Genomic DNA, 26,646 nt, shown 5'->3' with positions numbered 1-26,646 from the left:
CTTGCATTTCTTGCCACCTGCCTCCTATCTTGTTTCCCTAGTGCCAGTCTTTCCTCCCTCCCTTTCATCAACCTACACTGCTTCTTTCCGAAAGATCTGGAGCGACCTTTCTGAGAAGCATAACTGAACGTGTTACTACTCTGCTCAGAACTCCTTAATGGCTTCCCATTGCCCTTAGGAAAACGTCTGGACTCTCTGGCTTGGCATTCAAGACCTTTTATAATCTGATTCCTTCTCAATCTAACCCTCCCGTACAAACACATGGGCACCACAGGCAGGCCATAGCAAACTGCTGCACACACAGTCCCCCAGCCACCTGCTGAATACCTTCTCCCCCTGACCCATCTCAGGCCTCCTCCCATGAGCCCACAAGCTGTCCAGTACCTAGCCTTTATCACAGCACCTGTAACACATTACTGCCCTTAAATGGGGCCTGGGTCTTTTGGGAACAGAAGGGAGTGGAAGGCAAACATCACAGATGTACCAGGGTGCTACACTTTATTGCAGTTGTCTTAGGAGAGAAAAAAAGGTAGAAAAAGGAGAAAGCATAAATAAGAAGAGGACCAGGACTCTAGTGGTGCCAGAGCCATAGTCACAGGGCCAAACACCTATACCACCCAGGTCTGGACAAAGGTCGTGGCTCCAGGGGAGGAATCCTAGGGCCTGGGTCCTCAGACTGAAGTCTGCTGGGCCTGCAAAGGGCTGGGGAGGGGCTGGTTGTCCTTGCTCATTAAGGGAGAGGCTGTGAGGACTGTGGGGAGGGAAGGCCATGGGAGGAGATGGGGCAGTTCTTTGCCCCTGTGTCCCTGATGCTTCCTCCCAAAGGCAGAGTCCCCATGCTCCCCAGTGCCCTCAAAGGAGAAAGCTTAGTGGGAATGGCACCTGGAATATAGAAGAGAACACCTGAATGAGATGGGGTCGGGGAGGGGCCGCTGAGCATCTTCACTGCCTTCCGCTTCCCTTTCTCTAGCCTCCTCAGTTCCAGATTTTGAGGAAGCTGTCCCAGGAACCTGTGGCCACAGCCATCCCATCAGCTGTGACTCCCAGGCAGCTGACCCTGTTGTCGTGGCCAGAGAGGATGCCTGAGCAAGAGGGAAAGGAGTCAGCCTGTCTCCAAGCTGATTTGGAAAGCAGTGTGTGCATGTGTGCAAGTGTGTGCGTGTGTGTGTCGGGGGTACGTGTGCATGCGTGCGTGTGTGTGCACGTGTGGGTGTGTGTACGTGTGTTTGTGCATGCGTGCCTGAGCACATGCATGCAGGGATCCTAGACTGGGTAGGCTAGGCTCAACCCCTGAAGAAGGCAGAGAGTCTGAAAGAGGATTAGCCGTAGGGCAGGGGGTTCTCTCTCAAGAGCTTTGGTTGGGGGAGGGCTGGGATCAGACAGAGAAAAGCTGGAAGCATCTGTGTACTCTGAAAAAAACTGAGGGCACCTTGACAGGTGCTGGAAAGCAGAAGGCAACCGTTCATCTGATTTCTTTGTTTCCAGATGAAGAAACTGAGGCCCACGGAGGAGTGACTTGTGCAAGGTCACTCAGAGTGAGCAACAGAATTAGGATTCGGATTCTGCCCCTGCCCAGTGTTATTTTCATCAGCACCTGGCCTCTTGATAGAGAAGAAGCCATCCTGTCTGAGCAACTTCAGGCTAGTCTTAGATGAGCCCTAGGCAGGAGTCAGGGCCCTCGGGCCACTCTAGATCTTGATTCTGCCTTGATTCCATATTTCCCTGAGGCTGTCTTGCCTCTCAGTGGGTGCCCCTGAAATGCCAGGAACCCAGAACTGACTGGACAGTCATGGTCTACAGATCTAGGGCAGGGAGCAGCCATGGTATTGGGCAGGGGAGAGAGGTTGCTTAGAGCAACTGAGGGAAGACAGTCCTAGTTGGGAGCCAAGGGGTACTGGATTCCAGGAGTGGAGTCACCCAGGACAGCAGTAAGAGAGTCCAAAATGGGAGCTGATGGGGGTACAGAATGAGGAGGGAGGGCTGGAGAGGGGCCTTCCAGCTGAGGAAGCCGCAGCCAGGGCTGGCCCTTACCCACACGCTCGGACTTCATGGAGTCCCAGACATTGCAGTTGAAGTCGTCGTAGCCAGCGAACAGCAGGCGGCCACTGAGGGAGAAGGCCACGGACGTGATGCCGCAGATGATGCTCTCATGGGAGAAGCAGATCAGCTCTTGGTCCGCCCGCAGGTCAAACAAGCGGCAGGAAGCATCATCCGAACCCGTACAGATGGCCTCTCCATTGGGGAAGAACTGAGGGCATAGGTGGCAAGTGGGTCAGGGATCAGACCTGGGCAGCCCACAGCCTCTCCCGCCCTCTGGCTCCCACCTGACAGCTCCAGGGCAAGCCGCTGCTCTCAGCCTCTCTGCCTGTCCCTTCCTTGGTTTGGGATGAGAAGCAGCCCTGCCAACACGTACCACGTGCCACTGACTTCCCTATGCCCCTCGCCCGCTCTGCACTATACAGCGCTGCAGGCAGGCATCATTTCCATGTCACAGGCAAGAGCACCAAGGCTTGCCTGCAGTGACCTGGCTAGAAGGGCAGACGGAGTTTGTCCCAAACTCAGACTACACAAGTGGGCTGGATCAGGGTGTGTAAGAACAGGGTCAAGTACAAATGCAAGGCCTGAATCTCATTGCGAGGAAATGTCAGATAAACTCAAACAGAGGGAGAGTCTATAGAAAACTGGTTTGTACTCTTCAAAAATGTCAATGACATAAAAGACAATTAAAGGTGGGAAAACAGTTCCAGTTTAAAGGTGGTGACGAAAAAGATATGGCAAGGAAATGTCATGCATGTTTCTAGATTGGATCCTGGACAGAAAAAAACCATAGCTATTATGGACATTTTTGAGGCAGTTGGTGAAATCTGAATATAGACTGTAGACTATAGTATTGTGTCAATGTTAAATTTTCTGATTTTAAGAATCATACTGTGATTATGTTACAGAATGGCTTCGTTTTAGGAAGTACTTAAGGGGTAAGGAAACATGATGTCTGCAAACTACTTTTAAAAGACACAGAAAGAAAATGTGTATCTACATCTAAGTGTGTATGTGTGTGTGTATCTATGGCTATTTCTCTACAGAGAGAAAATGATAAAGCAAACGTGACAAAATGGACTGGACGTGGTGGCTCATGCCTGTAATCCCAGTATTTTGGGAGACTGAGGCAGGAGGATCGCTTGAGCTCAGAAGTTCCAGCTCAGCCTGGGCAACAGTGGGAACCCATCTCTACAAAAAAATCAAACATTAGCCAAGCGTGGTCGCACGCACCTGTAGTCCCAGCTACTCAGGAGGCTGTGGTGGGAGGATTGCTTGAACTTTGGAGGTTGAGGCTGCAGTGAGCCATGATCGCACCACTGCATCCAGACTGGGCAACAGTGTGAGACTCTGTCCCCAAAAAAAGAAAGAAAGAAAGGGCTAGGGAAGGCTGGGCACGGTGGCTCACACCTGTAATCCCAGCACTGCACTCTGGGAAGCTGAGGTGGGAAGATCGCCTCAGGTCAAGAGTTCAAGACCAGCCTGGCCAACATGGCAAAATCCCATCTCTACTAAAAATACAAAAATTAGCCAGGCATGGTGGCGCACACATATAATCCCAGCTACTCAGGAGGCTGAGGCAGCAGAATGGCTCCAATCCAGGAGGCAGAGGTTGCAGTGAGTTGAGATTGCACCACTGCACTCTAGCCTGGGCGACAGAGTGAGACTCTGTCTCAAAAAAAAAAAAAAAAAAAGAAAGAAAGAAAGGGCTAGGGAAGCTACGGGAGGGGCAGAGGATGTGTATTATATGTGTTGTGGGGAGTGCGGGGGAAGGAGTTGGAGTCAAGCGGGGGCAGGGGGTGCACTCACACAGATGGCGTTGATGTCCGACTCGTGGCCAGTGAAAGTCTGACGGCAGGTCCCCTCTCGCACATCCCAGAGCTTGGCGCTGGCATCACAGGCCCCCGAAATGAAGAGATTGAAGTCAGGAGACACAGCCAGGCTCATGCAGTCACCCGTGTGTCCCACAAATACAGTCTTCTGCTGCCCAGTCTCAATGTCCCACAAGGCACTGCCAAAAGGGAGGGAGACTGTTAGAGAAAGGCCAGGCCAGGCCCACTCCCAAGCCCCAGCACCAACAACGTTCAGCCTCACCACGTGGTGTCCCCCGAGCTGGTCACAATATTGTTGTCATCCAGGAAGCGGCAGCAGGAGAGATAACCTGGAGGTGGTTAGAAGGACAGTGCCCTGGCTGCATAGCCACAGCCCACTGGAAACCCAGGATTCCCTGAACCCCTCAGGAGGGGAGGAGAGGGTCTCTCCCTCACCTGTGTGAGCAGAAAGCTCCCGGCTGACCTTGACATTGCCCTCACGGGATTTGAGGTTGTAGATAGAACACATGTTGTCCAGCCCCCCACATGCCACAAAGTTCCCTGATGGGGCATAGGCACAGGTCATCACCCAGGAGGAGCGCAGTGGGATGGCATGCACCTGCAGGGAGGGTGGTTTGAGCAGAGATGGCACCGGAGCCAAGCTCCCAGCTGGGCAGAGGAGGGTAGGCATAGCGCCCCAGGAAGGATGCGGCGGTGGAGGCTCGGGGAGGCAGGGCTGGTACCTTGTTGGTGGTGTAGCTGTCCCACACGATCAGCTTCCCATCTTGCGAGGCACTTACCAGCAGCCTGGGGAGAGGGCATCCCATATTACACAAGCCTGCCTCTCCTTCCCGCCTTCCTCACTCCCGCTCTCCCCCTCCCATTCTCGGTTCCCCCCAAAGCCTCACTTGGAGTCAGTGGCCCAGTGCATGGCATAGATCTTGGCCAGGTGCCCCCTTAACGTCCGCCGTGTCCGCATCTGGACTCGTCCCACCACCTCTAGGCCAGACACCAGCTGCAGAGAGAGGGGCATTGAATATCGGGGTGAGCAGGTTACATGCCCGGATGTCTGTCACTGATCTATACAAGTTCCTGCTCTGTGCCAGGCTCCAGGTCAGGCCCCCAGCCTTAGAGAAATAAGCCTCTGTCCTGGAGTGTCTTAGACTGATGTGGGAAAGAGATGCATGCATGGCCAGGGGTGTGCTGCTAAGTGTTTAACAAGCACCTCTCCAGTGTTGGTGAGGAAGGTGGGAAGGTGATTTCCATGATATGAATCTTGCACGTTGACCAATTTCAAGCTGCCAATGTGAGGTCATTGGAAACAGATTTGGGAAGAGATGCACACGGTTGGCTCTTCCAAGCTGAGAGGAGCCTGCCGTCACCCACCACTGCAGCAGGGCTAGCTTTTTAACTGGGTGCCTGGGGCATCACCGTTACCCTGAACTGCACCTCCGGAAATTTGTGGTACTATGCCCCTTGAGCTCTAACCAGATTTTAGACTTAGGCTGGGGGTCCACAGTGAACAGACTTGATTTGCCATCACTTGCTTTGTTATCTTTTTTTAGAAAAATTAAAAACAATTTTTTTATATGAAGATGAGATCTCACTATGTTGCCCAGGCTGGTCTCAGACTCCTGAGCATAAGCGATCCTTCCACGTCAGTCTCCCAAAGTGCTGGGATTACAGGCGTGAACCACTACGCCCGGCCTGCTTTGTTATCTTGGGCAAGTTACTTCACCTCCCTGAGTCTGTTTACTCAAGGTGTAGAATGAGGCTTAACATAGCACCTACCTTACAGAGATATCATGAAATTAAATGAAATTAGGTATTTATGCAGCTTAACCCAGTATCTGGCTCATAAAAAGTCTTCACTGTTAACATATTTAATCCAATCTAAGATGCATCACTAAGAATAGAAGATGCTGCCAATTCTAATTGAAACGATGATCCATTGTTGAATGCATCTTGATTTCAGAGATGTCAAAATGTGAAGAAATGTGCATCTTAGAATTAATAAAATACAGTAGAGAACACCAGCAATTAGAGTCTACAAGGGCTTTATCATTTACAAAGTACTATCGCCTCTTCATCTTCAAGGCCCTGGGAGGGGGCTGTGGTGACTCTTGTCCTATGGACAAGAATAGGAACCGTGTCTGCATCTTTCCCATCCAATATGGTGCCTGGCTCAGAGCAGGTCCCACTAAATGTTGGCTGAATGAATTAATTAATGGGTTTCCTCACTCCAAGGACAGGCTGTACTAATGCTCGGAGCAACGGGCTATTGCAGCTCAGGGAGCTCCCTTCCCCTCCCGCAATGCCCTGCCTTAGGCGGGGACAGGGGGTCTTACCTCTGCCAGAGTAACGTCAGCACAGGCTTTCCTGGCATCCTGCAGGGAAAGCAGACATCAGGGGAGCAAGGGCAAGGTGGGGGTGGTGGGTGCATGGGCCTTCAAGGCAGGTTGGGCTTGGGGCACTGGGGCTTGGGGGTCTCAAATATGCAAGCCAAGTTTAGAAAGTCCCTGGTCACTTCTAGTCACTCAAGAGCAAACCCAGTCCCCTCCCCCTGAGCCACACTCCCTCATGTCCCCAGCTCTTTTCTGGGGCCCCAGTGGGAGGGCTCTGGAGTTACTGCAATCTGCTTCTTGAGCTGCTCCGCTTCCTGACGCAGTTGCTCCATCTCCCCCATGGCTGACAGGTCGAGGGGTAGCTCTGGCTCCTGCCAGGAACATGGGGTCCGTGTTGAGGAACCCCCACCAGGCTGTGCTTCTGCCCTTCATGCCCACACCAGAATTCAAGACACAGGGCAATGCCTGGGTGGCTGCACCCCCTCCCCAGCTAGGCTCTCCAAGTTTGGGGTCCTTTGCCTCCAGCCCCAGCCTGCCTGAGCCCTGCCTGCGCCCCAGCCCAGGAGAGCAGAGCCCAGGCCAGCTCCCTCTTACTTGGGCTCTGGCTGGACCTCGGCCGGGTTTCCAGCTCCGGTTCCTGGGAGCCTCCTTACTCCCTCAGCTGCGACGCTTGCGCCCGCCCGTCACCTGCCCAGGCTCTGCTGCCACAGGAGCTGGCCTGGCCTGGCTCCGACCGGCGGGGGGTTGGGGGGGCCTGACAGGGAAGGGTAGAGCCAACCACAACGTCAGGCAAATGAAATCAGCTGGCAGGGGTGGGGGGAAGAGGACAGGGAGGGAGAGAGGTGTGTGGCTTCCAGAGACTTGGGCCCAGCCTGGAGGAGGGGTGGGGGCGGGATGTGGGGCCGTAGAGAGGAGCAGCCCCCACCACAAGCCCTGAGAGGGGAGGGGGGTGAAGGGGCGCTTCCCTGGTCAGTCTCTGCAGGCAGAGATAAGAGCATCAGGCCCCATGGGATTAGAGCAAAGCTGTGAGTAGATTAAGGGTTGGGGTTTGGGAGGGGTGCAAAGGAGCAGAAGCAACTACAGCTCCAGTGGCCACCCCGGTCCGGGCCCCCATCTGTGGTGATAATCTCAGCAGTCAGGGCCACTTAGCAAGCAGGCCAGAAAGCGGGATATAAGGGTGATAGATGGCCCCGTTGTCAGTACCTCAAACTGTGCTCCTTAGCTCAGGGTGGTGGGGAAGAGGGTTTGGTGAGTATGGGAGGGTACAGGCAGGAGCTGAGATTAGAAAGGACTGATCTGGATAATCCTTCTTCTCGACAAACCCCAACCAGCTGCCTCTGGGTCTGATCCTGTGGGGGGAGAAAGGTACAGGGGACCCACAGAGAACGATGGACAGGTCTGCCCCTGTTGTGGGTGGGCAAGGGAAGCCCCGCACCCTGCTGCCAGGCTGCGGCCTCGCCCCCTCCTTGCCCTCTTGCGGCTGTGAAAGCAGGAGTCAGAGAGAAAGCAGGCGGCCCTAAGTCTCAGCAAAAGCTCCGAGAGGGAAGACAGGGCTTAGACTTGGAGGCCTAAGGAGCAGCTGCCAGGGGCTTGGGTCATTTGCATGAGGGGAGCAGGTGGCTGAGATTTCCCTGACAAATCACAGGCTCCAGGGGCCCCGCCTCTGGGAGGCCCAAAGACACCTGTCTCCTCCCAGGCCAGCCAGAGCCACCCCCACCTCCAGCTATCACGGAATCTGTGATACACTCGACTGGCCCCTGGCTGAGGGATCTTCATGACCTTTATTGCACAGAGTGGGAGAGAGCAGCAGGGTTATGCCCCCAACCCCACCATCCTCTTCATGTAAAGCATCAGCCTCCTCCCCTGCCGTTTCCGTTCAGGGAGACACAGTGTTCCCCATCTGTCCGGGGCTGCAGGTCTGGCAGCTGGGCCCAGTCCCGGCTCCCCAGCCCTGGTGAGCTCCAGGCTACCCTGTGCATTGTCCTCTGAGTCCAGGCCCTTGTGGGTCCCCAAGATGGTGGGGGTGCAGGGACAGAGAGCTTGCTGTTCTGCTCCTGATGTCACGCAGGGGCTTTCTGTGGGTCCTGGCATCAAGATGGCCTTGCACAAGTCAAGTGGCCCCATCCTCAAGGAGCTGGCTCAGCCACTCACAGCTCCTCCCGAACCCGAGGTGCCTTTCCAGCCTTGTCTTGGACCCTCTGGTGCCTGCGGCTAGGGGGCTCTGGGGAAGGGTCTTTGCTGGGCATTTCTTCCTCTTCCTCCTCCTCCTCCTCCTCTGACTCCTGCAGCAGTTCTTGGGCTTCTATCCACTCCTGGGGTTGGGGAGGAGAATGTGGCCAGTTCCCTGCACCCACCTTCCCTGGGCCAGCTCAGCCCCTGCCCCTCACCGACTGTGAGCCTTCTCAGGGGTGCCTGCCCACCCTTCACGCACCAGGAGAACCACATCCCTTCCTACCCCACTCCTTACCTGCTCCCTGTGCTCAGGTGCCCATGTGTGCCACAGCGCCAGGGCACAGCGCCGTCCCCGAGTCACGGCCCACACCCCATGGGGATTCTCCCCACCGGAGCTGAAGGCTACAAGGCGTCCACAGCGAGGACGCACCCGAGCCTGGGGGGATGAGGGCAGGTTCAGCTCCAGGGACCGGCTCTCTCAGAGAACTTGGCCCTCACTCCCTAGAGCAGGATGGGGACAGGGCCACAGAGAGGGTCAGCCCTCTCGCTATCACTTCCCACTCCTTAATTCAGGGACTAGCTTGGGGCGAATGGGAAATCAGCTTCAACTTGCAGAGCAAAAATGCCAGATTAAGGCAAGAGGAGTTGGAAACCAAAGGAAAAAGGGGTCTCCACGGAGGGTCTCCTGTTGGTTCCTGACCCCCGGTACCCTGATTTTTCCAACTCAGCCCTTTGAACCCAGGATGTGAAGCAATCTGGGGGCGGGCATGCAGTACTAGACTCTGTGTAGAAGGGGATATGGATATTGGAGCCATTTTCACACCCCACACCCAGATGAAAAATCACTGCCCCTCTCCTCCTACCCAATCCTAGCCCCTGGCATCTAGAAATTTCCCACTTAACAGTCATTAATTGCTTATTTTTACCAGGCACTGCCTCATTCTTTTAGGTACATTACCTAAATTACTTCCTACAATGACCCTTTAAAATAGGTACTATTGCCCAGGCGAGGTGGCTCACGCCTGTAATCCCAGCACTTTGGGAGGCTGAGGCGGGCAGATCACGAGGTCAGGAGATCGAAACCATCCTGGCTAACACGGTGAAACCCCGTCTCTGCTAAAAATACAAAAAATTAGCCAGGCGTGGTGGCAGACGCCTGTAGTCCCAGCTACTTGGGAGGATGAGGCAGGAGAACGGCATGAACCCGGGAGGCGGAGCTTGCAGTGAGCCAAGATCGCGCCACTGCACTCCAGCCTGGGTGACAGAGCGAGACTCCGTCTCAAAAAAAAAAAAAAAAAAGAAAAATAGGTACTATTATTATCACCTCAATTTAGGAAACTAAACCTCAGAAAGGTTAAGAATGTGAGCCCCAGTCGAGGTGGCCCTGGTATCTGTGCGCCAGCCACTGTGCTCATCTCACTGCAAAGAGGAAGGACTATTTCAAGTTCCCCAAATCCCTAGAATAGGGCCATGGAGTCCTGGAGGCACCTGCAAGCTGTGCTTCATTCACCCTTCTTTAGGAGGTGAGACGAATAGTGATGGCAGGGTTGGGGGGCCCACCTGCAGACCTAGCTACGGAGGAAGCAGCGGGAGGGCTGGGGAGGCAGGGAAGTGAAAGGGTTAAAAGCACTGGCCATTTCCCTGCATTTGCCTCTGGAACCTTCTGTTTTGAATCCTGACCCCACAGCTGGGCCCTCTGTCACACCGTCACACCCCCCACTCCACGCACTGTGACAGTGAGGGCGTTGGGCTCCGTGAAGAACAGGTCCCCACCCTGGAAGTCATCGTTGAGGTAGAGGAGTCCACTGCGGAGGGAAAAAGGCAAGACGCAGTGAGACCCCAACCCAGGCCCAGGCCAGCAGTGGGATGACCTTTGTCTGCCCACCTGCCTGACCCCTAGAGGGGCTGCCCACCTGTAGTCCCGATAGGTGTAGGCTGGGGGCTCCCGCCAGCACTCTCCTGTGTCGGGGTCCAGGACGCAGTTGTCTGCGTGCACTGGGTGACTCAGGTCCATGCGCTGCTCTTGCTCTCCTAGGACACAAAGGGGTCTGGGGCTACCTCTGTGCCCCTGTGCCCATCTGCCACCCTGTGGGCTCATGCCATGCACATCCACCCTGGGGCTCTTGGGGGCAGTGTCCTGGGGGCAGGGCCTGAGCTTGGAGAAGAGCAGTGGGGGTCCCTGTCATACCTTCTATGGCGCTGCGGCACACCAGGTGGGTGAAGGACAGATGCAGGGGCCGTTCCGGGGAGAAGTAGGCCTGGGTCAAGGTCCGCACCCGCTCGCTCACCTCCAGAAGCAGCTTAGCCCCCTGAGTGCCCACTGTCCCAGCCCGGGCCAGCTGCAGGCAGCGAAAGGCAGCACAGAAACGGAGGAAGGCAATGGGAAGGTGGTCTCAGCCCTAGCTCCTGCCCATCTCTGCTGCTCTCCACCCGGAGGTTTGGAGTCTCTCAGCATGCAGCTCTGTCCATCAGCCCAAACTGCTCCTTCTGTCTTTCCATGACAACAACCCCGGCCCCAGCTCTCAGAACATCCCTTTTCTCCATGCTGGGTCCTATCAGGTAGTCTCGGTCCCAAGAAAGCTCCTTCACAAAAGCCCAGGCCCTGGGGCCCGGCCTCCTGCACAGCCTCTCCTCCAGGTCTGGGCATCAGACGGATCCAGGTACCTCCTGTGCTCACCTGTGCAGCCTTAAGCACTGTGAGCCCCTCGAAGCGTTCATGGGGGGTGTGAGGGGAGCGGCGACCACGATAGCCAGACCTGGCTCCAGCCCCAGCTGCATCCTAAATAGGGAGGAGTTTACCGTGGTGTCACTCCCCCAGCCCCTCACTGTCTGCAGGGCTGCAAGACCCTCCCTCCGGCCCTCCCGCTCTCCAGAAGAAGCTAGATGCTCCCACAGTTCTGTTGCGGCTCGTCTTCCTGAATGCTGCTCCTTCCCAGAGAGTGCCCCCCGCCACGGCTGGCCGACTGTCCCTCTCTGGTACAGGCTGGAATCCTGCTTACCAAGGGGACTGTGGACAGAACTCGGGAGAGCTTCCTACAGCAGTAAGGGGGCCTCTGAGAGGGTAGGGACAGCTGGGAAAGTGGGGCAGAGCTGGGAACTAGGCAGGAAGGGCTTGATCATTAATCCCTGATGAGCCAAGAATAGAGGAGTCTCTCAGGAAACAGGACCCTAACAGGAAGTTCCACAGTTAGGCCAGGTCCCGGCAGGAAGCTGACTGGCGGTAGGGCGACAGCATCAGCGGGCTATCCCTCTCTGACCTCTTCCCACCTGACATTCTCTCGGGGAAACTGTGGACTCCGTGGCTCCCCCACTCCTTGATACTGAGTCACAATTACCCAGCCACCTATGTGACCAGTCTCACTACCTGGAGGTCTCCTAATATTTGGATGTCTACACTGGAATCATTCCCTTTTCTGACACCCATTTTTTTGTCCACTTTTTGAATCTGTTTAAGCACCACTATCTAGTTACCCCTGCATACAAATCTCACTTCTGAGAGACACCGAGTCACCCAAGCCATCTAACCTGGGTTTTTTGTTTTTTGCTTTTGAGACCGGGTCTTGCTCTATCACCCAGGCTGGGGTGCAGTGGCGCGATCATAGCTCACTGCAATCTCCACCTCCCAGGCTCCAGAGATCCTTCCAAGTAGGTGGGAGAATATAGGTGCATAGGCCCAGCTAATTTTTTGTATTTTTTGTAGAGACGGGGTTTTACCACAATGCTCAGGCTGGTCTGGAACTCCTGAGCTCAAGCCATCCACCCGCCTCAGCCTCCTGAAGTGCTGGGATTACAGGTGTGAGCCACCTCGCCAGCCAACAGTGGCACTTGTCAATTAGTCCGTTCTCACGGTCTTTTCTCCTGCTGCATTCTACGCACTGCCACTAGAGGGATCTACCACTTCTACAGGTTACTCCAGACCCTGCACTTGGAGGTTCTACAGGAATGCAAAAGTCAACTGCTCCTAAAGTCCTTCAGTAGCTGTCTACCATACACAGATAAAGTCCAAACTCCTTGGGAGGCCACAGAAGACCCTCACTGTCCCTGGGCCTTCATGTCTGGGCTCTCTCCCTCTTCCCCTATACTGCCTCTTGGTAACATACATCCTGATGATTCTATGTTCTTAATTAATTAATTTTTTTTAAAAAATTTATTTTTCAAGATGGAGTTTTGCTCTTGTTGACCAGGCTGGAGTGCAATGGCGGGATCTCGGCTCACTGCAACCTCTGCCTCCTGGGTTCAGGTGATTCTCCTGCCTCAGCCTCCCCAGTAGTTGGGATTATAGGCACCTGCCACCATGCCCACTAATTTTTTTTGTATTTTTAGTAGAGACCGGGTTTCACCATGCTGGCCAAGTTGGTCTTGAACTTCTGACCTCAAGTGATCCACCTGCCTTGACCTCCCAAAGTGCTGGGATTACAGGTATGAGCCACCACACCCAGCCAGTGATGATTCTATGTTCTAAGAGCTTTACCATGTGCTAACTCATTTAATCCTCACAACACTATGACAAAAACACTATTATTATCCCCATTTTATAGATGAGCAAACTAGGTTCAGAGATATTAAAATAAATTGCCCAAGATCACACAGGTAATGACTATTGGAGCTGGCCCTGCTCTCACCCCTGTGCTTGACTGCAGTTCCCAGAATGCACCTTGCTCTTGTCCCTCTTAGACTGATTCCACGCCCCCATCACCTGGTTAACTTATCCTTAAGACTGAGCTCAAACACCACCTCTCCGCAAGCCTTCTGTAACTGCGCATTTCAGCACTTCTATCTGGATGAGTACATTTTTTTTTTCTTTTGAGACAGAGTTTCGCTCTTGCTGCCCAGGCTGGAGTGCAATGGCACAATAACAGCTCACCACAACCTCCACCTCTCAGGTTCAAGCGCTTCTCCTGCCTCAGCCTCCCAAGTAGCTGGGATTACAGGCATGTGCCACTATGCCTGGCTAATTTTTTTGTATTTTTAGTAGAGACGGGGTTTCTCCGTATTGGTCAGGCTGGTCTCAAACTCCCGGCCTCAGGTGATCCACCCGCCTCAGCCTCCCAAAGTGCTGGGATTACAGGCATGAGCCACCGCACCCAGCCCAAGTACATACTTCTTTTACCAAACTTACCACCTGCTTATATTATGTATTTCCTTGTCTGTTTCCACCTCTACACTGGAGCTCCCAAAGGGTGGAGTCTATAATCATCTTCCTCTCCCTAGAACCTAGCAGTTTCTAGGGTACAGCAGCTACTCAATGAGTATGTTACTGAATGAGCACTAACCTGAGATAAGGGTTGAAGCTTCATAAATGGTAGCCTCAACCTGGTGAGTATGAGTCATTCAGCCCAAACTAGAAGGAGGGAAAGAAAGGCCTGCGTGTCTGCTGAGCCATCAGTCAAGCCAGTAACTAAACTCTTGGCTAACCAAGCAATCCTTACCTGCACACTCATCCATTTTTATGCCTTTGTGGTTTTTGTTTTGTTCTTCCTATCAATTTCTAGCAAAATTCATAAAATTTGTAAAGAACATCCACCTGTGTCAGCTAAATTAAGACACGAAGGAACTTATCCGCAGCTGAGAGGCAGTGGTAAGCACAGTCCCGGTTGGATAATCAGGACAGGCAGAACGAGGGGGGCAGGCCAAGAGCAAGGGAACAGGCAGCTGTACCCAAGGGTCTTGAACGAGCTGATGAACTTGCAGGTCTTCCTACCTTAGCCAGCTGCAGCAGCACCCCACACTCGGCTGGGGTGAGCAGCCCATCCAACACCGCCCGCTCCGACCCATTCAGCTGCCTGGAATCCTGGGTCAAGGTCACACCCTCCAGGAGAAGGACATCTGCCAGGGAAAAGACAGAGCAGAGGTGGCTGAGCAACCCCTAAGGGCAGGCAGAGCAGTAGCTGGCAGCCCCCAGACCCTCCAGGCTCCTGTCTCCTCCCTCCCAGGAACTCACCCTTCCAGTAGGTCAAGGGCTTTGGCTTCGGGGGCTCATGGTCCCAAGGCCTCTTCTCTTGATCCTCTCTCAGGGGTGAGAGATGTGCTCAGTGGGTGCACAGGACAGTCCAGACCCAGCCTCCCAGCTCAGGCCGAGTGCCTCCCACCACAGGGCATCTCCTACCTGAGCTTTTCTCTAAGTGCCTCAGGGATGAGAGCTGCAGGGGTCCAGGGGTCCTGTGACAGTCCAGAAAAGCATCATCATCCACCAAGATCAGACCCTGGGATCCCTGACATTAGAGCTGAAATATCTCGTTAAGGTCCTCCTGTTTCCAGAGAGGGAGACGGAGGTAGGAAGAGCCTGAGAATCAATGTCAGGCGCCCTGGGCAGTGGACCAAACTCTGTAACAAGTACAACTATAACTCCTATAGCACTTACTATCTATCGGCTGGGGGCTATTCTAACAGCTTCATTCATGGAAATTGAATTTCTCCTTTAAAGTTCACAATAGTCTCATGAAACAGACAATATTAAAGTGCTCATTTTGTCATTGAGAGCCCTGAAATATGGAGAAGTAAAGTAACATGCTCAAGATCACACAGCTAGAAGTGACAGAGTTACTTTTTTGTTTGGTGGTTTTTTTTTTTTTTTTTTTGAGATAGAGTCTCACACTGTCGCCCAGGCTGGAGTGCTATGGTGCGATCTCGGCTCACTGCAACCTCTGCCTCCCGGGTTCAAGTGATTCTCTTGCCTCAGTCTCCCAAGAAGCTGGGATCATAGGCACCCGCCACCACGCCTGGCTAATTTTTTGTATTTTCAGTAGAGACAGAGTTTCACTATGTTGGCCAGGCTGATCTTGAATTCCTGACCAAGGCCCACTTCAGCCTCCCAAAGCAGAGTCAGGTTTTAAACTAGCCTCAGGCCAGGTGCAGTGGCTCACGCCTGTAATCCCAATACTTTGGGGGGCCGAGGCAGGTGGATCACCTGAAGTCAGGAATTCAAGACTAGCCTGGCCGACATGGTGAAACCCCGTCTCTACTAAAAATACAAAAATTAGCCAGGGAAGGTGGTGGGCACCTGTAATCCCAGCTACTCGGGAGGCTGAGGCAGAAGAATCACTTGAACCTGGGAGGTGGAGGTTGCAGTGAGCCAAGATCACACCATTGCCCTCCAGCCTGGGTGACAGAGCGAGACTCTGTCTCCAAAAATTAAAATTAAAATTAAAAAATTAGCTTCAGAGTTCTCACTTTTAACCAGTGGTTCTCAAGCAGGATACTTCTGCCCCCCAGGGGTCAATTAAGCAAAGTCTGGAAACATCATTGATTGTCATGACTCAGGGGCTGTCAATGTGCTATTGATCTCTACTGGGTAGAGACCAGGGAAGCTGTTGAATACCCTCCAAGGCATAGGACAGGCCCTGCCCTCTGCCCCAACAAAGCATTATCCAAAATGTCAGATCCAAAATATCAGTAGTGCCAGGAAGGCTGAGAACGCCTGCTTTATGCCCTAGTCCTAGCCACAGATAACCTCTGCCCCGCAGTTTCCTCTCATAACTACAAGAAGAGAAATAAAAGCAGCAGTAACAGAGCTTTCTATGTTGTTATCAAATGATGTGGTTTCAACAACGCTGTGACAACCCTGTGAAATAGATGTGATTATTCCAACTTACAGGTAAGGAAGTTGAGGCAGAGGCAAGTTGAAGTTCAGAGATGTTTGGGGCAGAGGAGGACTGACACTTAGGCCTGTGTGACCCCAAAGCTGCCCTAACGACAGGCACACTGTCTCTGTCCCTGTAAAACTGGGATGGCAGACTCTTCTCCAAGCCTCACGGTGGAAAAGTGGAAAACTCTGTTGCAAACCAAAGTGCCATCCCTCCTGGGAGTGCGGAGGGGTGGGATGGGACAGAAGCAGAATGACTCACAGGATCCTTGAAGCTGGTCCCCAGGTGCTCCATGGCATAGTAGAGCTGCCTCTTCTCCCCCAGGGATCGGAGGATGAAGCGTTGGATGTCCTGAGGGTGAGATGATGAGCAGTGAAGCGGGGCTGAAGGAGGGCAGGGAAACCCAGGCTCTAGGGCACTGCCTGGGTGCTCCATGCTCCCTGAACCTGGCACCATGCCCCCGGTTCCTCCGTTCAACGTTCCCCCTCAGCAGCTTCAGAGCGTCTGGGCTCAAACTGGAAAGGGTGTAGGGGGTGGGAGTGTGTGTGAGTGTGTGGGGGTGTGTGTGCATGAGCTCGGGGGCTGGTGGCAGGCAGGAGTGAGGTAAAGGCAAGAGAGATGGGACTGAGGGCTGGAATCGGAACTCCAGGCTGCCGTGGGGAGCAGGGAGTGGAGATGGAAGTCGGATGCTGGACTTGGAGTCCTCTGGGTGACTAGAATGCCTGGCTAAGAGGTCAGCAGGGGGTGGGGGTCCAGGTTACTTCTCAGGTCTATTTGTTTGATTTGGGGCTACCTCCCAGGTACGTGTGGAGAGGGGCTTACCTCTCTGGGTCCGAGGCCAGGTCTCGGCTCTCCCAGCTGGGCCTGGTACTGGTTCAGAGCCCTCTTGGCAGCCTCATCATCCGGGTAGAAGAGCAGGACACTCAGGACATTTTCTATAGCCTGGGACAGATTGCCCACTGGAGAGGGAGTGACAAGGTCAGGGGTCAGGGGATAAAGACTTAGAGCACATTGATCCTTGGGGCAGAGGCAGTGCTGGAGAAGGTGGTCTCCAGAGGCCAGCCGGCCAACTCCAAGAGCCCCCCTCCCACTGGCAGACAAGTTCAACTGCCGGTTCTTTCAAACGCTGGTGCAAACATACCTTAGCTGGAGATTTCAAAGAAGAGCAAGAGGGAGGAAAATAAAGGAAGGTGAGAAGCAGCAAGGCAGAAGGAAGCCCATCTCCTGAGCTTGTCACAGGCGCCAAAGGAGAGCAAATTAGAGTCCTTGTGAAGTGATGGTTCCCATGGAGCCCTGACAGTGAAACTACAAATCCAGAGACAGATGGGAGGGATAGAGAGATGGAGCTCAGGATAGCAGCAGAGGCAAATCTTCACTCCGCGTTTCCACCCTTCCCAAACTGACCCTGAGCATGGGCCTCATGTAGCCGCCTCAGCTGGCTGGGAAGGAAGTCTGGGACAGGGAAGCTGCGACCAGGGCGTGTGGCTGTTTCCCCTACACAGCGTTGCCGGCACTGCAGGACCTGAATCCAGTGTCCTGCAGAGGAGACCCATGAGCCATTCAGCTTGTTCATGCCCCTCCCTGGGCACCGACCCACCCCCCACACACACTCCCAGCCCCGTACTTGCAATGGCCTCATAGAGGCCCCCCTGGCTCCCAGCCTCATCCTCCTCTTCTTCAGCCCCCTCCTGCTCCTCAGGCCCCTGGCAGTCAGCACGGCAGCTCTCCATCTGGGCCAGGCTCCCCTGCAGGGCCTCCTCTAGCCTGGGCAGTGCCAGTCCTGCCTCCTGGCGCTCCAGTAGCTCCAGGCCGGTGTCATAGGCTGCCTGTTGGGGAAGGGAGCAGTCACCTGAGATCCAGGGGGTTGCCAAACTGGGAGGTAGAGAGGAGAGCGGTGTTGGTCTCATTTGGGGCAAGGACTCCATGTCCCTCTTCACCATGGAGAAGAATAAGGATGGGCCTCAGAATCATAATGTTGGAACATCAGACTTCAGCGATCATCCAGGAAGGAAACGAAGTCCTAGAGAAGGACTCCCCACCAGGGTCACTGAGGATCATTACCCCATCTCCGGACGCTGAAGCAGCACAATGCAGCAGTTTAGTGAGGCCTGTGTATCCAGCCAGGAAAAGGCTGGGGGCAAGACAGGGGTGGTGCTGGGGGTCTCACCCAGTGTGGCGGCGTCTCCAGGTCCCGGAAGCTCTGGGGCTGAACTCCCGACATTCGTCTGTACTTAGCCATGTCCTCTCGCATCTGCAGGTGCATAGGGTTTGCTACAAAGAAGGTGTGTGCTGCGGCGGCTGCCAGATCCAGCTTCTTCAACTGAGGAGGCGGAGGGAGGAGGGCATCAGAGCCCTGGGATGGAGGTCACACCTCTGCTCCCTGGTCGGCCTCCCCACCCTACCCCAGACACACACTCTGGGTGCCCAAGAGCCTCATGGAAGACTGGCCAATAAGAACCGCCCACCGCCCAAATTGCAGACCCCCTAGAAGCCAGAACATTGGGACTCTCAGAAGGCTGACACCGAAGGAAAGGGGGTCTAAAGACGTAGGAGTTGGGTGGGACCTGGGCCTCAGGACTTCAGGCCCTCAATTTGGGAGACCAGGTGGAAGTGATGGGCTTAAGTGAGGTGGGGAAGCGGGGGAGACCTCAGCGACCAGCAAAACCCGCAGGTCTCTAGGACCCTGAGCTGAGGTGAGTGCAACCGGCGCCCCGCTTCCCCAGCCACGTAGGCAACTGCTGCGGTACCGGCGGCTGTGGCGTGCTGTCCCCTCCCTGCCCGCAGAGGTCTGGCCTCGGAGGCCTCCAACCTTGCCTCCGTCTGGTCCTTCCTTTCCGAAGCTACCTCCTGCCCCAAGCGAAGGTTCACACTCACCACCACCCCCGACACACACACACCCACGCACACTTCCCGTCCGACAGCCGGTTTCGCCCCCACCGCCTCCGCTTCATTCCTAGGAAGAGGCGGCCCTGTCCCTCCATCTTCGATCTGCTCCCGACCCGCCTCACGACCTCCCCGCCCCATTCCCACTCTGCTCGCACTCCCCCTCGGCTGCTCTTCCGCGATCTCAACAGGTCCTCGCGGTCGCTTAGCCAGCTCCAAAGCAGAGGCCGGCGGTACGCCCCCCAGCCCCGTCCGGGGTCCGGGCAACAGCATTCCGCCTACTACTGGGCATCGTAAAGTAGGACAGCGTCGTGGTGAGGGCTGGGACCCTCGGAGCTGCCCGGCCCGCTCCCCACCTGGTAATAGGCCCTCTGCAGGTAGTTGTAGGGCTCCCGACGGCGGAAGGCGTCCCGGAGCGTGCTCCCCACGCGAAGCCGCGCCGCGCCCCCGGGGCCCAGCCTCCGTGCTGCGCACTGGGTCAGGCAGTCTGCGCGGCGGAGCGCTGCACGGAGGAGCTGTCGCTCCCAGGACCCCTGCGTGGGTCCCGGCCCGGAGTCGGGCTCCGGGGCCCCGAGAAGCACGGCGGGGAGCGCGGCGCCCGGCTCGGCCGCGCAGCTCGCCCCGCAATCCAGCCGCACCCGGCCCAGCGCCGCCTGGCTCCGCAGCGCCTCCCGCAGCAGCGCCACGGCCGGCGCCCAAGCCCCGGCCGCGTAGGCGCGCAGCCCGTCCGCGTAGAGCAAGTCGGGAGCCTGCGGGGGCGCTCCCGGGGACAGCTGGGCCAGGCCGGGGGGCTCAGGGGACCCCGGGGGAGGCAGCAGCAGCAGTAACAGCAGCGGCCGGAGGAGCCGGAGCATGATGTCGGAGCCGCCGGCCGCCGAGGGGAAATGCGGGAGCCGAGAGGGAGGGAGAGGAAAGGGGGGAAGGGGGAGGGAGGGGAAGGAAGGAGAGGTGGAGAGGCGGAGGGAGAGGGAGAAGGAATGAGGGAGGCCGAGAGAGAGAGATAGGGCTGAGACCCGATGGTGGGAGAGGCCCATGTGAAAGATGGAGAAAGAAGAATGCCGAGTGGAGAAAGCTGATCTAGTGTGGAACGAGAGGGAGAAACTGGGAGGAAGGGGGCAAAAGGCGGGAACTGGAGCAGGCCTGGGCATCCATGGAGGACCAGCGGTGACTTCAGCCCCTGAGGTCTGGAGGTAACTGCTGGGGCAGTGTTCCCTCCACAAACACGCTTCTGGGTCCAGAAAAAGGACTGTGGACGTGGACCCCCGCTCCTCCCCCTCCCCCCTCCCCACACACACTCATCCACCCTTACACTCCTTTGGAGAAAGAGCTTTAAAATGCAGCAGGGAGGAGGTGTCCAGGCCCGGGACACTACGTCAGCCCCAAACCCTTTTCTGCCCATAAAGTGAGCCCCTGGATGGATTTGGGGTTAGAAGGAGAGTTGGGCACTGGGACTGGAGCCACGCTCTAAAATCACCTCAACAAATCTGAACAGAGATCCTTCACACCCCAAACCAACAAAGACATGTGTGTCCTCAAGCCCTGCCCCCAGCAGGATATGCTCCTCCCAGCCTTCCCTGTGCGAGGCTGCCTGGTGGAGCGTGTGATCTTTTCTCCACGTGTCCTTCTGTGCCTCTGTCTGCTGCCCCTGCTCTGTCGTGTCCTCTGTGAGCCTCTCCACCCTCCAAGCCCCTTTCCATCGCAGTACACTGGACGCTGAGGTTTCCATGGCAACATTTCAGACTTTAATACATATTGCTAGGGGTGATGGAAGGTGAGTAGGGCATCTGGTCACTTGGATGGGAGAGAGCAGGGCCTTCTGAGCCCCAAATCTAGCGCCCATCTCCCCAGAGTCTGGAGGCAGCTGCCCTACTCTCAGGGCCAGAATGAGGTGTTACTCACTCAGGCTTCCTCCTCTGAGTTCAGCAGGCCTGCTTGGGCTCACAGGGTCAGCTGGGGAAAGATAGGGTTGCCTGGGCCCCAGGATCCTCCCCAAGCCCTTGCACTTTCTTCGGCCCCCGTCAGGGAGCAGCGTCTCCCTGCACTTAGTCCCAAAGGAAGTCCAACGGCTCTGCTCTCAGGGGACCCAAGGGAGAGTCGGCGGGGTGAGAGGCCCAGTGGCCGGGGCCGACGAGGAGAGTGCCCTGGTGAGGCAGTCGGAGAAGGCAGAGGTGTCTCATCGATGAAGGTGGTGATCTCCTCCCGGAAGAAGCCAGGGCCCCGTGGGGGTCCCCCACCTGACCCCAGAACCCCACTCTCCAAGAATTGGCGAAGGCTGGCCAGCCCCCCACCACCTTCAGCCTCCTCCTCGTCCGCCTCATCCTCCAACCTGTGTCTTTGTCCCAGGTACTCAGGAGGACCCCCGAGGGCCCGGCTTTGGGCTGGGAGGACCCGGATGTCATCAGAGGATGACCACTTGTGCAGGAAGGAGCCTGGTTCCCGAGGGGTAGAGAAGATGTTTGTCTCATCATGGGACAGACGCCGGGATAGGGGGACCTGGGAAGAGGAGCGGGTAAGACCTGAAGGTGCTGCAGGGACAGAGGCAGAGGAACCAAGTGGGGACTCCAGAAGATGGTGCCACCTTCTTAACCTTCTTCAAAACGTTTGCTCCGGTGGGCAAACCTGGCCCCACGAGATCTGAAGGGATGCCTCTCTTACTATAGTTTTCTTTCACCCAGCTTTATGGTGCCCTGAAAGCCAGGGCTAGGGAAGAGGGGATTGGGGTGCATAACAGACACTGGAGAAAAGTGATGAGGGGCACCAAGGGTAGGAGGTGTATCCCCCAGTTCCATACCTGTAAGTAGTGGACTCTCTCAAGAGGAGGGAAGAGCATGTGCCTTCCAGGCAGCAGCTTCACCTGGGCGGGGTCCCGGCTCCCTGGTCCTGTAGCTCCATTGGCATCAAAGCGAACTTTGCAAACTCGGCCCTCTGCATAGTCATCACAGCCCCCATCTAGGAGAGAAAATGGGCAGAGCAGTTACAGGCAGGGAATGCCTACCACCCCCGACCACTGCCTTGATAAGCTCCCAGAGACCCCTTTAGTTCCCATTAGCCTGTATGTGTCAAGAGGACAGTGAGAGTAGCTAGCATTTGCTGTGTTCAGTGCTAAATCCTGAGTGGAGTGCTTCATACATATAGATGAAGTTATTGAAACAATTACATGCCCTCCCCCAAGAGCCATCCCTATGGCTGGGGGCCTCTCTCAGGAAGCTCAGGTTCCCCATAGTGCCAGAGCTGGGTAGTGTGGACTTCTGGAGGGGAGCCTAGGCCCGGTGAAGGGAGCCCTGAGTGCTGCAGGAAGCAGTAAGTGGACAGCAGGGTGCCTGCTTAGGGAAAGGGGAGCCCAGGGTGGTGCAGGTTCTGTCCAGTAGGGGGCACTCCAGGGCAGCCCATCCTCTGACTGAGAAGGAACGGCAGGAAAGGGAATAGATAGATGTCCAGGAAAGCCAAAGCCCAGCCCCTCTTCTGACCGTCATCTCCATCCTCCTCAGACATGATGGCCACGCATTGCTCCCACACTGTGCGCACGTCGGCGCGGTAGCGCTCGCAGGACCAGATGAAGGAGGGCAGCAGCAGCGTCTGTGCCATGGAGCACCACAGCACAGCCAGCACCATCCAGGGGGGCGCCGAGTCCGACTTGAGAGAGAAAAAGCTCACCACCTGGGGAAGGGTGGGAGTGGGCTGGGTCAGGGCCAGAGCTGAGGAGCCCACCTGAACCCCATATCCTAGTGCAGCTGGTGGGCAAGACGTCAGAAGTAATGCCTGATCCCTGTGATCCAACAGAGGTGAAGCCAGAGGTGGAGATGGAGTGAACAGAGGGAAGGAACTGACTCAGAGGAAGGTAGGGGAGAGTGCTGGAGGCAAAGCTCTGCGGTCAGGAGGGAGAGGAACAGAGGTGGACCAGGAAGCGTAGAGACAGAGAGGAACCCAGGAACAGTGACTAGATGGGGTGGTGGGGTGAGGCCTGTGGGGTTTCCACCCAAGACTGCTCAGAGACCATGTGGCATCCAGAGGGAAGGAGGGAATGGAGAGTGGAGCCCAGCAGCTGGATGAGAGGTCTGCGGCTGAACTGTGGAGCTGCAGGATGGATGACGGAGCTGGAGGACAGGTAGTGGAACTGAAGGACGGTGATGGAGCTGAGGAGTGGGAACTGAAGCAGATGCTGGAGCTGGGGTAGACAGGATAGTGGGAACTAAAAGTCAGATGATCAAGATGGGGGCCACAAATGGAGTGGGGGATGGACAGAGGAGAGGAAGATGGATGATGGAACTAGAGGAGAGATGACGGAGCTGCTGTATGGCTGATGAAGTTGGAGGTCAGGTGATGATGCTGGGGCCTGGATATTGGGGAGAACAGGTGGGGAGGACCCCGATCTCACCAAGATGGGCACCCCTGTGAGTGAGTCATAGAGAAAGACGATGGCGCTGACCAAGTTGGTGACCTGCAGGGATGTCTTGGCAGACTCCGAGCCATCCAGCGAGGACCGCCGCTTCCCTCGGGCATCCTCCACCACAATGGCTGGCACCTCAAAAGCTGGCCGGGTACCCAAGCCCCCTGGCCCACCCGCTTTGGTCCCCCCACCGCCCCCCACTCTCCGGGCCTGCCGAGCCCTCCTGGGCCGGGCCCACAGTGTCTGGTAGAAGGTGATGGCCACACAGACCAGCCCCATGACAATGCCCCCAAGTAGCAAGAGGCTGAAGCAAACACCAAAGCCGAGGCCGATCTTGGAGACTATGAACTGGCAGCCGCGGGCATAGTAGCGCTCGCCGTTGTTGTGCCAGCCAATGGAGGGCAGTGTGGAGAGGATGAAGCTGACCATCCAGATGCCCACGACGGCATGCAGCGCCTGCTTCTTGGCGTTGCTGAGGCGGTAGTTGACTGGCCAGCGCACCATCCACATGCGATGGTAGGAGAGCGAGGCGACCGTGAAGCAGGTGGCCAGGGCCAGGGTGTAGTAGGTGGACACGAAGACCTTGCAGATACTCTCGTTCCAGTCATAGTCGGAGGAAGCCTGACGCCGCAACTGTACCACAGCAAAGGTGGTGAGGGGCACAGCTGCCATGAGTATGTGTGTGCCCGCTAGGAAGCACAGCAGCAGCTCCAGTGGCTTGTGCTTCTGCTGCTTGGCCGAGATGCTGAGGATGATCCAGGCATTGGCCAGCAGCGCCAGGAGCCCACAGGCCAGCCAGGACAATGCATTGGAGTGCAGGGAGGCCTCCTCTGCCCTGGCCCCGCCCCGAGCCATCCTATCCTCAGCCCCCCACCCCCTTGAGCTCCGTGGGGGTGGGGGCTAGGTCTCACCCAGGAGCCCCACTCACAAACATGCCCATAATCCCCACAATCCTCGCCCTGTCAGCAGGCAGGCTGCCCCCAGGCTCACCCCAGTGCTCAGCATTGCATGATCGACCCAGCTGAGGGCAGATGTGGAGGGCAGGGGAGGAGACTGAGGGTCAGCAGAGGCAGTCCTCAGCTTTCATACTGGGCGGGGCCTTCCTTAAGCATCCCTGCAATTGATGGGGCAGGCAAGCTGGCTACTTTCCCAACTGTGAGGCTGGCTGGGGGGTTCTGGTCCCCATGCTGGGACGTCCGGGTCTCTTTTTCCTCTGGTTCTTGACTAGTCAGGAATCTTCTGGATGCCCCAGGGATTTGGGGGTGGGGCTCAGCCCCCTGGACAGGCTGCAAGGGAAAGATGAGATGTGGGAGGGAGAGGGCAAAGGTCTATAACCAGCCTCCTGTGCCCCCTTTCTTGAAACTATAGGGATAACTGATTACTAGGGCCCTGAGGGTCATTCAGAACATTCCTTTGCCTTAAATCAGACAGCTAAACACCCCGCACAGATGAGAGCCCCGCTCTTCCAGACCTCTAGGGAAGAGGGTATTCCCACCTCCCTGTCTCCTTTAGCCCTTTCTCCTCCCGCTGGAACTCCCGGGTTCCTTCTTAGAACATCCCCTGCTCAGCACTACTCCACCCCTATCTTCAAGTCCCTAAATGTCTCTTCAGAACTACTGATGGGAGACACATGACTGGTTTCCTCTTGAGGGTTCACAGTGAACGGGGATATGGCATTACAGCCTTCCTCCCCTACCTGCCGGTCTCCTGGATGCGGGGGTCTTGGTGCTTAGTCCCTACTTCCCCAAACCTGGATGATCACCCTCCAGCTCCCCAGATCTGGGAAAATGGGAGAAAGGAGTCTGGGACCGAAGGGGGTGCTAGGGAACCTGAAGGCGGGGAAACCGCTGACATCAGAAGCATCCAGAAATGGAAAGAGGGGGAACTAGGGAGAAGGAGGAGAGTTTGAGCAGAAGAGAAAGAGGGGGCAAAGTGGTAGTATCTGAAAATAGCAGGAAAAGCTCAAACCCCCTGGAGAGGAGGCTTTGGAGGGAGGAGGGACTGGAGGAGGGAGGGAGGGAGGGAGGGAGCAGTGAATAGGAGGCTGAGAAGAAAAGCCAAATGTTCAATAAGGTGCTGACTCCCGCGGGGAGACCTTGACTCTTCCTCCCTGGCCCAGAGCCTCAGTTTCCCTCTGATGGGAGGAAGGATGGTCCCAGTTTTAGTGCGTGATGCTGAGCTTCAGTGAGCCCTGGGAAGGGGGTAAGGGAATCGGGTGAAACCCTGAACAGAGGGAGGCTATAAGGAAGCGCATAATGGCTTTAGGGTAAGTGGGGTAAAATGGGGCACAGCAGTGAAAGGGTCTGTTTCCCATGGAAGCGGCTCAGACCCTTGCTTTCCCCAAGAGGTCCTGGTCCACCCCCACCCTTGGCTTCCCTCCGGAGCCCAGTACACCCTAGTTGCCATGACAATGGCCAGCCAGAGGGAGGTGGAGGGACTTGGCCACAAGCAGCCCCCAGTGTCCTCTCCTACAGCCCTGGACCCCTTCCCACCCACCTCTACCCAGGCCCGGCTGGTGGGCTCAGGACGAAAGAGATAGGAAGTCAGAGAGGGAAGGCGGCAGGAAAGATGTGAAGGACAGAGAGAGGGAGGTGAAGGACAGGGAGAGATCAGAGGAAGGTGGGAAGGGGGATCTGGGAGGTTCCCTGGCCGACGGGGTCCCTCGCCCTTTGGGGTGAAGGGGTAAGGTCAGGCGGCTCCTCCCTCCTGTCCCCCTCCAGGTTCTCCAGGGCAGAAACAGCAGGTGGCTGGGAGGAGGGGTGGCCTAGGGGAGAGGAGGCAGCCTGGGGGGGAAAGGGAGGCAACACGGGGGTTGGGGCAGGGGTCGTCTTACCTCTGGCTGCGCCCAGCACTGCCATGGAGACCGCACTCCCGACGCGGCTCTCTCAGGCTCGCGCTGCCTGCCGGCTCCAGCTCACCCGCCCTCCTCCCTCCTTCCCTCTCTCCCTCCCTCCCTTCCCCCGGGCCTCCCTCCTCCCCCTCAGTCCCGGCCTCCCTGGCTCAGCCTGCGGCTCACTCAGTCTCTGCCCCTCTCACTCTCCAGGACCCTCTCTCCCACGGTCATCCTGCCAGTGAGCCCAGGCGAGGGGGACTGCAGGACAGCTTTGTGGGGTGGGGGGCGGGAAACGAGTGTAGGGTGGGGAACTGGACGGTGGTGACTAGGGGAGGAGGGGCAAGGAAGGCGCCGAGAGGGAGGCGGGTGAGGAGGATGGCTGGGAACCGGCTTCATTGGTGAAATGGTTCATGTCCTGCCCCCACCCCTTCCCGTTTTTCAACACGAACACAAGCTCCAAGAGGCAGCTGGTGTTGTTGGGGACTGAGGAGCTAGCTGTTCGGGGAGGAGGAAGCGTGTGTCACTGTGTATATCTGTGTGAGGGCTGGGCCTTGAGTTTGGGAGTGAGGGGGCTTGTGGTGCAAGCTGGGGCTGC

General features: G+C 56.3%; 3 protein-coding genes across 13 annotated transcripts; all 3 read right to left on the bottom strand.

Moving 5' to 3' along the window:
• Positions 1-481: 481 nt before the first annotated feature.
• Positions 482-8,343, bottom strand: GNB3 (G protein subunit beta 3). Of its 6 annotated transcripts, none has more exons than XM_077952959.1 (11): positions 7,397-8,343; positions 6,788-6,947; positions 6,478-6,564; positions 6,197-6,235; positions 4,757-4,863; positions 4,592-4,655; positions 4,305-4,467; positions 4,132-4,198; positions 3,847-4,048; positions 2,032-2,248; positions 482-1,082 (listed from the first exon to the last, which is right to left on the bottom strand). In XM_077952959.1, the coding sequence occupies exons 3-11, from the start codon at positions 6,532-6,534 to the stop codon at positions 976-978; spliced, it is 1,023 nt and encodes a 340-aa protein (XP_077809085.1). In that variant the 5' UTR covers positions 6,535-6,564; positions 6,788-6,947; positions 7,397-8,343; the 3' UTR covers positions 482-975.
• P3H3 (prolyl 3-hydroxylase 3) lies at positions 7,956-19,717 on the bottom strand. 3 transcript variants are annotated; one of them, XR_013400792.1, is made up of 15 exons: positions 19,188-19,717; positions 18,116-18,268; positions 17,573-17,774; positions 17,353-17,484; positions 16,771-16,907; positions 16,210-16,299; positions 14,472-14,524; positions 14,307-14,374; positions 14,067-14,191; positions 11,043-11,144; positions 10,479-10,704; positions 10,279-10,419; positions 10,095-10,170; positions 8,661-8,801; positions 7,956-8,505 (listed from the first exon to the last, which is right to left on the bottom strand). XR_013400792.1 is itself a non-coding variant. In XM_015150933.3 (15 exons), exons 1-15 carry the CDS (start codon positions 19,683-19,685, stop codon positions 8,341-8,343), a joined length of 2,211 nt encoding a protein of 736 aa, XP_015006419.2. In that variant the 5' UTR covers positions 19,686-19,717; the 3' UTR covers positions 7,956-8,340. The 3 variants fall into 3 exon arrangements, 1 of the variants encoding a protein (XP_015006419.2); XR_003720500.2 differs by having other exon boundaries at positions 8,661-8,866; positions 10,279-10,396; positions 10,554-10,704; XM_015150933.3 differs by having other exon boundaries at positions 10,279-10,396; positions 10,554-10,704.
• An 833-nt stretch (positions 19,718-20,550) lies between these two features.
• GPR162 (G protein-coupled receptor 162) lies at positions 20,551-26,127 on the bottom strand. Of its 4 annotated transcripts, XM_077952270.1 has the most exons (6): positions 26,052-26,127; positions 23,207-24,504; positions 22,299-22,488; positions 21,623-21,780; positions 21,158-21,324; positions 20,551-20,972 (listed from the first exon to the last, which is right to left on the bottom strand). In XM_077952270.1, exons 2-6 carry the CDS (start codon positions 24,071-24,073, stop codon positions 20,906-20,908), a joined length of 1,449 nt encoding a protein of 482 aa, XP_077808396.1. In that variant the 5' UTR covers positions 24,074-24,504; positions 26,052-26,127; the 3' UTR covers positions 20,551-20,905.
• Between the last annotated feature and the right edge of the window lie 519 nt (positions 26,128-26,646).

Source organism: Macaca mulatta, chromosome 11, assembly GCF_049350105.2.
Source record: "Macaca mulatta isolate MMU2019108-1 chromosome 11, T2T-MMU8v2.0, whole genome shotgun sequence".
Classification (NCBI taxonomy): Eukaryota; Metazoa; Chordata; class Mammalia; order Primates; family Cercopithecidae; genus Macaca; species Macaca mulatta.
The sequence above is the reverse complement of the archived record's forward strand: the minus strand, read 5'-3'. Positions and strand labels throughout refer to the sequence as shown.

Bases quoted from the DNA above. Each gene is read 5' to 3' on its own strand.
- GNB3 (XM_077952957.1), bottom strand. From the start codon at position 6,534: ATGGGGGAGATGGAGCAACTGCGTCAGGAAGCGGAGCAGCTCAAGAAG. The intron at 4,864-6,196 runs GTAAGACCCCCT...CTCTCTCTGCAG, and splicing joins CTGACGTTACTCTGGCAGAG to CTGGTGTCTGGCCTAGAGGT. The intron at 883-2,031 runs GTAAGGGCCAGC...TCTATATTCCAG, and splicing joins CATGAAGTCCGAGCGTGTGG to GTGCCATTCCCACTAAGCTT.
- GPR162 (XM_077952269.1), bottom strand. From the start codon at position 24,073: ATGGCTCGGGGCGGGGCCAGGGCAGAGGAGGCCTCCCTGCACTCCAAT. The intron at 22,489-23,257 runs GTCAGCGCCATC...ACCCTTCCCCAG, and splicing joins CCCTGCAGGTCACCAACTTG to GTGGTGAGCTTTTTCTCTCT. The intron at 21,781-22,298 runs GTCAGAAGAGGG...TTTCTCTCCTAG, and splicing joins TGAGGAGGATGGAGATGACG to ATGGGGGCTGTGATGACTAT.
- P3H3 (XM_015150933.3), bottom strand. From the start codon at position 19,685: ATGCTCCGGCTCCTCCGGCCGCTGCTGTTACTGCTGCTGCTGCCTCCC. The intron at 16,908-17,352 runs GTCAGTTTGGGA...CTCCCTCTCCAG, and splicing joins ACATGAGGCCCATGCTCAGG to TGGGCAATCTGTCCCAGGCT. The intron at 10,705-11,042 runs GTGAGCACAGGA...CGCTGCCTGCAG, and splicing joins CAGTGCTTAAGGCTGCACAG to CTGGCCCGGGCTGGGACAGT.